Source organism: Bombus bifarius, unplaced genomic scaffold (assembly GCF_011952205.1).
Source record: "Bombus bifarius isolate JDL3187 unplaced genomic scaffold, Bbif_JDL3187 scf7180000008245_frag, whole genome shotgun sequence".
Taxonomy (NCBI): domain Eukaryota; kingdom Metazoa; phylum Arthropoda; class Insecta; order Hymenoptera; family Apidae; genus Bombus; species Bombus bifarius.
The window spans coordinates 5,500-15,960 of NW_022884539.1; the positions used below are offsets into that span (position 1 = coordinate 5,500).

The 10,461-nt window shown below is 54.0% G+C and overlaps 2 protein-coding genes and 2 non-coding genes across 4 annotated transcripts; 1 reads left to right on the forward strand and 3 right to left on the reverse strand.

Annotated features, from left to right (window-relative positions):
• Positions 1-630: 630 nt before the first annotated feature.
• LOC117211823 lies at positions 631-2,192 on the reverse strand. The gene has a single exon (XM_033456063.1). The coding sequence runs from the start codon at positions 1,982-1,984 to the stop codon at positions 695-697; it is 1,290 nt and encodes a 429-aa protein (XP_033311954.1). The 5' UTR covers positions 1,985-2,192; the 3' UTR covers positions 631-694.
• A 3,430-nt stretch (positions 2,193-5,622) lies between these two features.
• LOC117211822 (cellular nucleic acid-binding protein-like) lies at positions 5,623-6,102 on the reverse strand. Its single transcript, XM_033456062.1, has one exon. The coding sequence runs from the start codon at positions 6,100-6,102 to the stop codon at positions 5,623-5,625; it is 480 nt and encodes a 159-aa protein (XP_033311953.1).
• Positions 6,103-8,192: 2,090 nt separating this feature from the next.
• Positions 8,193-8,298, reverse strand: LOC117211825. Its single transcript, XR_004488357.1, has one exon. It is a non-coding gene; the product is annotated as a U6atac minor spliceosomal RNA (small nuclear RNA).
• A 1,452-nt stretch (positions 8,299-9,750) lies between these two features.
• On the forward strand, positions 9,751-9,869 carry LOC117211824. Its single transcript, XR_004488356.1, has one exon. It is a non-coding gene; the product is annotated as a 5S ribosomal RNA (ribosomal RNA).
• The last annotated feature ends 592 nt before the right edge of the window (positions 9,870-10,461 follow it).

Sequence of the window (10,461 nt, forward strand, 5' to 3'; positions counted from 1 at the left end):
TTTTGGAACTACCCAAATTGGTGCGTTATATGGACTGTCCGATGGTTCTATGATTTGTTTGTCTAACATGTCGTTGATTTGAGTCTCGATTTCCTTTTTATGACATTCGGGCGGTCTATAAGATTTGATGTTTATAGGTTTGTCTGTCTTGAGTGTGATTGTATGTTCTGTCAAGTTGGTACATGGTAATGAGTCTGTTTCCATATTAAAAACGTCTAAGTAATTGATGAGGATTTTCGAAGGGGTTCTCGAAGTTCTGGATCAATATGTTTGGTACGTATTATTTGTGCGAATTTATTAATTTGGCTTAGTTTATCGGGTTTCTCTATTTCGTTTGTAATGTGACAGATTTGCTTACCAGTGTTGATGAAACATACTGTTGTGGGCTTTCCTTCGATGTATTGGGCTGAGATTAGAGTTTCGCCTGGTCTTATCTTGCTATCGGTTTCCTGGAATGGTAATATAATTTCGTCTAAGGTTAGTTTATTGTTAGTGACGCTGTATTGATACTTTGTAAGGAATGGGAGTCCGATTATTCCATCTTCGATTAGGGGAAAGTTGTTAGAGACTACGTAGAATTGATGATTTTTCTTGAGCATGGTTAAATTGCAAATTTTGTTAGTGGTATGTTTGTCACTTCCCATTAGAAAGGTTTTTGGGTTAGAAGTTTGGACGTTTAGTGAGGCTTTTTCTTTTATAAGGTTGATTCCTGCTCCGGTATCGATGAGGAATCTGGCTCTTCCTCCGTCTCTTCGTTGCAGTACGATTGATAGTAATCTTCCGGTGGTGGTGCAGTTAACTCGAGGTAAGCTTTCTCTGGGTTCTCCGTTGTTTGGTTTACTCGAGGTGGAATCTTTCCTTGGCTGGCGAATGGAAAATTTCGAGAGTAGCATTTTTCGGCTGTGTGTCCAATTCGTAAACACTTTGGACACTTCGGTTTCATGCGGTCGTCTAATGGTCGGCTAGGTAGCTGAGCAAAAGTTTGTGGCTGTGAATCGGTAGTAGTTCGCTTGGATACTAATGTAGTGTTGTGAGATTGATTCTTTGGGCGGTTGGCGACACGATTTGCTTCTCGTAACCATTGTTCTCTATCAGCTGCTAGTTGTTGGGCAAGGTTCAGGTTCTTTGGATCGCTAGATACCACCATCTGTCCTATCTCGTATCGTAAGTTGAGCAAATATGTTTTAAGTGCTTCGCGTTCTTCAATATCTATAGCTACGCGTCGTTCTGTTGGTGTGCGGTTTTCGTTTTGGACTGCATAATTTAATTCGTTTAGCTGTTGTCGGAATCTGGAGTTAAAAGATTGTACACTTTCTGTTGCCCCTTGTTTTAAATTCTTTAATTTGTCCCTACAGTTGCTAATAGTTGTTGGTGTTAATACGTGTTGTCTTAAGCATGAATATAAGTCTTCGAACGAGTTGATTTTTAGATATCGTATGTTTCGTTTCGCGTTGTCGGTAATCTTTTCGATCAGTATGAGATCTAATAATAGCTCTCTGTCACTTGCCTTGCACCTAGCTCTTGCTTTGCGGACCGATAAGATGAAATCTTCAACGCCTACGTCATCTCGACCTCGTAGTGTCTCGACAGTTCGTATGGCCTTATCTGCCTCGAGCCCTCGATCTTCGTTGTAGTTGTTTATTGGTTTAATCGCGGCGCGGCTAGATGCGGCTCGTGGTCTTTGTGACGTTTTCGGTCCGTCAGTTTCGTCATCCGTTACGTTATCAGCAGCGGTTTCTAAATGGGTGTTTATTTGCGACTGGTCAGTCTCGGTGTCGTATTTTATTTCCATGGTTTTTGCAAGATCGCGTATTTCTTTAGAGCGATTTCTATCGCTAGTTTCCGCAAATTCCTTTATGTTTTTAATGTTTTGATCGGTGCTATTTCTAAAGCTTCTAAACTCGTGAGTTAGGCTTTCAAATTGTTCAATCAGGGTAGCGATTAGTTCGTTTTGTTTAGCGGTACTCTTGTCAGTTGGGTTCATGCTGAGAAATATGACACTTTCGGCGGAAGAAGAGTCACTATCTTCAGAACGTATTTCAGGTTTACGGTTTCGACAATGTACGAAAGCCAGCTTACCGAGATTCTTTACAGATTCTTCTTTTGATCAAGGAGGTGACCGTGGTCCTTCGCTGTAGAATCCGTAGAGTTCCCGTTGAAGTTTCCTCTTGATGCGATGAATGGATCCTTTTTTTTTTTTTTTTTTTCGTGGAGGAAACCTTCATAGGCGCCCCGCGCCCTCCGGGGAGAGGGTGCTGGGTAGTGCCGGATTCGTACCGGCTAAAGCCTCCACGGTGGCCTGTCCTGACGCCTGAGTCGAGATGCACCCGGGATCTCTCCCGAATTACTACCGGTTACCCCCGGGCGTCTATCTCTCCTTTTTGTCGAAGGGAGGCGTCCTGCTCTTCTTGGACCGCTGGGGGGGGGTCCACGCCCCCTAGCGCCTCGCTCCTGCTGCGTCATCCTGGGGACCCCGTCCCCTGACGCCTCTTCCTGGTTCTTCGCGCTCCTACGGTGGCCGCGGCGGCGCCGGTGGCGGCGTCGCGCCCCTGCGGCGCGTTGTGTTCCTCGGGCGCTGCGATGTCCTGGACGGATCGCGAGCTCGCTCCCGGTTTCTTTCCGCCCGCTCCTTCGCCAGCATGACCTGCTCGCAGTAGGTGCGGATGGCGGCGAACTCCTGGCGCCCTCTGAGCATGGCCGCGACGACCGCTTCGGGGGCTAAGCTCTCGCCGATTTCGAGCCGTAGGACGCGTCGTGGTTCCGCCCACGCCGGACAGAACTCCAGCGTGTGTTGCGCCGTGTCCTCCTCTTCCTCGCAGTGGTGACAGACGGACGTCGCCTCTCGCCGAATCCTTAGCAGGTACTCGCCGAACACTCCGTGGCCGGTGAGCACCTGCGTCATCCTGAAGGTCAGCGGTGCTCCGCCTCGATCCCTCCAGGCCTCCCAGTTGGGAAGCACGGCGCGAACGGCCCGGTGCGGCCGCACGGCGTCCTCCTGGATCAGCTGCGAGCGCCATCGTTCCCACGTCTCCTTCTTCGCCTCCTCCCGGATGTTCGGGGCCGGCTGGCTGGCGGTCGATGGCGTCGGGCCCCTCTGGTGTTCGTACACGCGTTCGAGCGCCAGGACTTGCAGCTCGAACGGGGGGGATGCCGCCAGCACGGTCGCCGACGCGTACGATGTCGTCCTGTAGCCTCTCGCTATGCGGATAGCGGTCGTCCTCTGCAGCCTCCGCAGCAAGATCCTGCTCCGCCGATGTTCGGTAGGAGGCCGCACAGGGCGTTGGCTGCGGCCGTCGCCTTCGGGACCAGTTGCTCGAAGTGCGGTCCGAAGGTCCATCCGCTGTCTATCGTGAGACCCAGGTACTTTATCTGGCGTTTCACCGGGACCTCTTCTCCGCCGATGTTCACCGACAGTCCGGGAGGAGGTGTTCCTCTTCGTCGCTGGTCGAAGAACCACAGTGCCTCGGATTTGGCCGGCGACACCGTCAGGCCGAGCCTTCGAATGGCGCGCACCGCGCACGCCACGGCGTCGCCGTGCGATTCGCCGTGTCGTGCCACCACCGTCCCCCGGCCAGGACCAGGGTGTCGTCGGCGTAGCACACCATGCCTGCTCCCGGGGGCATCGGACATCGGAGGACGGAGTCGTAGGCTGTGATCCAGAGTATCGGTCCCAACTCCGATCCCTGCGGAACGCCGCGCTCGATCCGTCTTCTTTCCTCCCCGTTCTTCCCGGCGTAGACGATGTATCTGTCTGTTAGGTATGCTCGGATGATCCCTACCAGATACGCCGGGACCTCGAAGTGTCGCAGAGCTTCCACGATCCTGGCCCAGGGGATCGAGTTGAAGGCGTTGGTGACATCTAGTGATACCGCTACTGCCACCCCTTCTCGAGAGACCTCGTCCTCGGCCATGGTCTTCACCCTCTTCACCGCGTCCACGGTCGAGTGGCCGCGGCGGAATCCGTATTGGCTGTCGTGCCATCCGGGCGCCCTCTCGGTCATGTGAGCCTCCAGCCGGGCGGCGATGATCCTTTCGAGCATCTTGCCCACCTCGTCCAGCAGGCATATCGGCCTGTACGCGGACGGCGAGTCCGGCGGGCGGCCCTCTTTCCGCAGCAGGACCAGTCTAGCCGTCCGCTATGACCGGGGATAGACGCCCTCCTCTAGGCATCTGGTGAACAGGTGTCGCAGGCGGGGAGCCATGGTGACGATCGTCTCCACCCACGCTCCGCCCGGTATTCCGTCCGGACCGGGTGCCACGTCGCGGGATGCCATCCTCCTGGTTGCTTCGCAGAGTTCTTCTTCGGTCACTCGCAGTTCTTCGCTCCATCCTGTGCGGTTGTCGTCGCTGCCTCCTCGTCGTCGTCGACAGAGGGGGACGATGGCGCAGGTTGGCTCGTGTCCGTGTCCTCCGGCGGGAACAACGTCCCGATGACGTTGTCCAGCAACGCCGGATCCATGTTCGAGGTCAGTGGAGGCGCCGAGGGTCGTAGCTTCTTCGTAACTACTTTGTAGGGCCGTCCCCACGGGTCGGATTTGACCTCCTCGATCAGCTCCGTCCAACACCGAGCTTTCGCGGTTTTGATCTCCCGCTGAAGAGTGCGTCTCGCCTCTCTGTACTCCTCGTAGCAGCTGGAGATCTGTTCCTCGTCGCGCGTCAGCCTGCGACGGCGGGCCCTTAGGAATCTTCTGCGGGCCCGAACGCAGTTCTCTCGCATCTCCGCGATCTCCGGAGTCCACCAGTACGTTCTTTGGTCGCGTCTCCCCCCCGGGACGGAGCGCGGCATCGAGGCGTCGCACGCCGCGCACATGTATCTTCGGAGCTCCTCCGCCTCCTCGTCGATGCTTTCCTGCTCGGTTGTCCGTCGGGCGTCCCAGCTCCAGGCGGACACGATCGTGGCCGCCCGTAGCATCTCCTTGTCCCTTTCCTTGAAACGCCATCGCGGTGGCGGGCGGCGGCGGTTTTCTCCCGGTCGTCGTTGTCTTCCGGCGTCGTCTTCGGCCCCCAGGGCCACCTCCATCAGTATGTAGAGGTGATCGGATAGCGTTTCCACCTCCCCTCGGCCACCCTCCAATCGTGGATTCGCCTGAGTAGCTCCGGGGTGGCCCACGTGATGTCCACTACCGAGGATCCTCTCCACGCCACGCAGGTGCTCGCCGAGCCCCTGTTTGCCAGCAGGAGCCCCAGACCCGCTGCCCAATCGGTGAGCATCCTTCTTCGAGAGTTGGTCCTGGGATTTCCCCATTGCGTCGAGTGGGTGTTGAAGTCCCCGAGGACGAGTACTTGGCGGGGGAGGCATCTTCCGATGCACTCGCCGACTCGATCCAGGAAGTCCCCGTACGCGGCCAGGTCGATGTTTGGGGAGACGTATACCGCCACCACCGCTGCTCCCTGCCACTCGACCGCGACGAAGCCGCTGCCACGGTCCAGCAGGACGCCCGGGTCTGCCGTCCACGTTATCCCTGCGGATCCGTTCAGGTCCCCGACCCAGTTGGGCGAGTCGGGAATGCGATGTGGTTCGGCCACCGCCGCCAGGGCGACCTCGTTCTCCCGGATGGTCTGAAGGAGCAGATCTTGCGCCCTTCTCGACCTATTGAGGTTGCATTGCAGGAGGCGCTTGAATTATGTGGTCACCTCCATGGCCTCCTCCCGGCCGTCCGCCGCTGTTGGTTCGGCGGCGCTTCCTGGTGTCCCTTCCGCGCCTGCTGCTGCTGCTGGTTGGCGGATCGGTCGCTTTCTCTTGACTTTCGGTGGGGTGCATGCCTCTCCACCCATCCTGTGGTTCGCGGGCGCCCCGAGCGACTCACACAGGGGGCACTTGGGAGTGGAGGCGGGACAGTCTCTGGCGCGGTGTCCGCTCCCGCCGCACCTGTAGCACAGGTGCCCTCGGTCTTCGCCGGATACGCAAGTGGCGCGCACGTGCCCCAGTTCCAAGCACCTGAAACACTGCAACGGCCGCTTCGGTATGGCCCTTATCCTCGCCGTTGACCAGCCCAGGGCTATCTTCTCTGCCTGGGCCAGCTTGCGGGCTCCTGCTGCCGGACACTTGACCCATGCCGACCCGAGGCCGCCTCTGGTGGCGCCGATCTCGCCCACCTGCATCTCCGCGCTGCCTCATCCCGCCGCTGAGGCCAGTGCTCTTCGCAGCTCCTCCTTCTTGACCGAGATGTCTATCCCGGTCACGCGTAACTCCGCCATCCTGGTCGGTGTGGCGATTCTCACCGCCGTCGGGTCCAGGGTCTCGGCCAGCCGCGTCGCCAGTAGCGTCGCCTTTCCCCTGTCCTTGTCTCCGGGGACTTGTATTATAATGGCGCCCGTCATCGCCTTCTTCATCTCGAGGCGCTCCGTGCCGAGCTCCGATAGCGGAATCCTCGTTCTCGCTGCCTCCAGGACGTCGGCGTACGACATCCTCGCTCCCTCGTTCAACGTCAGGGTCACCGCGGATGTTCGCGGTGCGCGAGGGGGCGTGACCACCTTGGGTGTCCGCGGTGGTCCTCTCTGCGTTACGGGGGCGCTCGCCTTCGGTGCGCCCGTCGTCCTGCCGGGCTGGGGTTGCTGCTGCTGCCGTACCCGCGTCGGTGGTGGCGCGGTCGGTCCTTTCCTCGCCGCCTCTCCTCCGGCGGCGGCGGCGGCTGCCTTCGTCCCGTTCGCTTTCTTCCTGCTTCTCCTCCTTTTCTTCTTCGTCTCCACCAGCTCCCATCCGCCGTCCTCCTGTTCCCTTCGGGGCGGCGTCGGTTGGGCCGCGGGAGGGTCGACGGAGCGGTCCCCGCTGGGTCGTGCTTCGGGGGTGCGTTGCCATCGTGCGTCCCCGAATCGTTCTTCGATGGTCCTGAGAATGGAGGGTCCCAGTTCTCGGACTGCTCTTTCCAGGGCGTCCAGACGCGTCCTGTCGTTTCCGCCTTCCCACGGCGGGCGGACGTATTCGGGCGCCGCACCGGCGCATCGCGGGCACTCGCTGACGCGAGCAGCCAGTCTCCTCAGTTCCTGGCGGAGGGCTGCGTTCTCCTCCTCCAGCACGGACAGCCTCGCGTCCACGTCGTCGTCGGTGCCTCGCACTGGCCTCGCCCTCCTCGCGGATTCCTTGTTCCAGGCGGCGGTGATATAGCTCGCCGCGTTCTTCAGGGATCTGATGTAGGTCCCCTTCAGGTTCGACGACGTCGTCGCGACGTGCATTATCTCAGACACGTGCATCGTCAGGCCCGCGCTGATTTCCGCCGGGGAGCTCGTTCTCATTTGCACCTCCAACTCTTCGGACACCTCCGGTGTTGTTGTGGCTGCTGTTCTCTTCCTCTTACCCCTGGGTGCCGCCGAGGCCGAGCGCGAGGTGATCGAGGCGGTCGGGTCCTCGTCGTCGGACCTCGCTCGCGCCCGTGATCCTCCTGCCATCGGTGACGTGCCATCGTCCAGCCTCGCTGGTGTGAGAAAGGCGCCCTCCGGCCTGTCCGCGGCTCTTAGCGAGCGTCTTGTCACTCTCCTCGGAGACTCCTCCGCTGTTTCCATCCTGTTGTCCTCCGGTTGTCCTCCGGTTGTCCTTCTGTCGTCCTCCTCCTGTCTCCTGTTCCATCGCCAGGCGTAGAAACACGTCCGGGGGCCTGGCGGTCCACCCTCGAACGGCCGTGGTCGCGAGATGTCGACGCAGTGGGGCCCACTTCACTACCCACGGCTGCGCCGGTACTGGGGTATCCCTCCCCTGCACCGTAAACTTTGTTACTTATGTTTTGTATATCCATTTTTGTTTGGTCTTTTTTCGCCGAGGTCGTCAACGGTGTGTCCCGTCCTGGTGCCGCTCACTCTTCTTCACACCCTGATCCGGTCAGAGCCGGTGCAGGTGTGCCAGGGAGCCCCTTGTGATGAGGTGGTGAGTGGTTCCTGGCAGGCGTGGGGCCCACCAACTTCTCCGAAATTTCCGCACCGGATCGGCGAACTGGCTAGTGCCGCGGACACCGGCCAGCCGCCACCCGACTATAAGAAATATCAGATCCATCGGTGTTTCCCAGGGTAGTCCCGTGTCCCGGGGGCTTCTGCCTGCCTCGTGCTCCTTGGATAGTCCCAGAAAAATTTCTTCGGTGCGCCTCCTTCCTCTTCGTCAACGCCCGCCGAACGGTCACCCATCCTTGTCCTTGCCGCGGCGATCGTTGCTTAACCTTCGTGGTCGATGGGAAACTAGTGTTTCCACCGCGGCTAAGCGGGCGCTAAAAATCTGGTAAGAGCCACCGAAAGGCGAGCTGTGCCTTACCATTTATATGTGTTCCATCCTTGTCTAGGGGAGTGCTAAACGTCTCTCCTTTCATACTACACTAGCCAGTACATCTGTCTTCTTTTTATCCGTATTTTGTCTATAATTGATTTAGTATGTTGCTTTAATGTAAGTTATGAATCTAAGTGGAGTCTTAGTATCTAACTTGCATTGTTTGTGTTATATGCGTATCATTCAATTAGATATTAGACGGCTTCTGTTTTCGTATTTTAAATGTAATGTGGTTAAATCGACTGGGCTTTGCATTTATCATTTCGTTTTTCGATTTTTCTGATACTTTCTGGTAGTAATATGACTGCTGTTTCTGGATTAGAGTGCTTGTGTTACGTCGAAGGCACGGGGAGCAGTGAAATTAAGAAATCACTGATCGTGTCCTTGCGTCGTTCGAATGATTTCGCTTAGGTTTAAACGTTTCACGAGCAAGGGAAGAAAAATTCAGACATTTATTATGTGAATTCAACAGAGTGACGGTTAAGAATGTTTGGGCGTGATATAACGACTCTCGGTTGACGACTCTTGACTCTTCGGTGGCTAACTGAGGATCAACGGCTGCGGTGCCGAAATATATTGATGGCCGTCAGCCCTGAGATGATTTTGGTGTAGGACGTGTAGGGTACCAAAGAAATACTCGGTGGTGTTTAACAGTATACTTATTAACAATTCTCGCTTTCGACTCTTTACGTACCATTCTCGATTTCGACTTTACGTACAACTCCCGATTCCAACTGACGATTCTCTCCCCTCGGTTACAACTCAACCGTTTTGTTGATCCGATTCGTTTCTTTTGTCATCCGTTAATATCCCTCCTACGCACGTGTTCGTTACGCGTCCGTAATCATTGCCACCTACGCCTTCTTCCAAATATTCGGCGGAAGGTCCTTACTGATATAGATGGCTTATTAGGCCTGTCGGCACTTGCGCTTCGGTGAATACCGTTAGAAAGTTTTGTTGTCGAGTGCCGCTACAGGCCTATTCAAGTTTTCCGACCCTTTCTGCTTGTAGGCAGTTGCGCTTTATCCACGTTACTATAATAGAGACCAAAGAAGCCGTTCTACAGTGTCACCTGACTAGTACAGCCGTGTCGTCCGTGAATGTTAGTATTTTGATGTTGGTAGTTATACGCAATCCAGTGAAACTAAATAGTTGTAAGACTGAAGTAGTCGAGAAAATTAGAGTATTACGATCGTGCAAGACAAAAGGGCCTGATTTCCTATACAGAAATAAATCGAGTACGAAGTGACAAGTTTTGACACAAGATTTGGTTTTTTAGAAAATCAATTATGAAGTTTCGTCCTCTTTACTCGCTACTTGTTAAGTATACGCGTACCTATGTGACGGAACTTCACAATCCATTGTTTGGGAAACGAAGGCAGGAGAAATTTTATATACCTGAATGCACGTTTAAGAATACCATTTATCCTCATACATTCATGTATGTTTTCTTAAATATGTTGTCTATTCGGTAACATGAAATAACAAAACTGATTACTTCAGCCAACGCCTATACCGCGTTGAAAGTACTCGTTCCCGTCCGATCACGAAAGTCAAGCAGGGCTGGGCACGGATAGTACATAGATGGGTGACCGCTTGGGAACTCCGTGTGGTGTTGGCTTTTTTTTACCTTTCTTAACACTTAGCCAACCGAACTGGCAGGTCTCTCTTTTTTACTTTACCAATTCGTTTCCTTTTTTGTTGTCGTTGTCGTTGTAAGCTATTGTTTACCTGGAATTGTTCCAAATTAATTGCTACTCTTTTTCTGCTTTTATAGAGTACAATGTGTAATAAAATGCACCAATTTAGTAGTTTTAAAATTAATTAAAAAGTTACACTATCAGTTATGACTAAGTAATGTTATAGTTGAACGATATCACACTGTAAAAAAATATTAAAATGCATTATGGATTTTTAATTTCACGTTCAAGTCGTGTCATTTATCTTTAGTCATCTTTAATGTTTTTAATTTTACCTATATCTCTTTATACTTTTAATATATACTTTTAATTTGATGTTTTGTATAATCGATATGTGAAATCGTTAAACGAAATCATTACCGCAAAATATAATGGACTACTTAATTAATTTTTAAACTTTGTTTTTCAAGTATTTCTGAATATTAGTCCTCCTTAATTAGAAAAATGCACGGTGGGCAGCGTATAATTTGGCCTGTGTGGGCGTGGTGGACAGTGAAGCGTATAGCTCGCTCT

Excerpts from the sequence above, each read along its gene's own strand:
- LOC117211823 (XM_033456063.1), bottom strand. The coding sequence starts at position 1,984 with ATGAACCCAACTGACAAGAGTACCGCTAAACAAAACGAACTAATCGCT.
- LOC117211822 (XM_033456062.1), bottom strand. The coding sequence starts at position 6,102 with ATGCAGGTGGGCGAGATCGGCGCCACCAGAGGCGGCCTCGGGTCGGCA.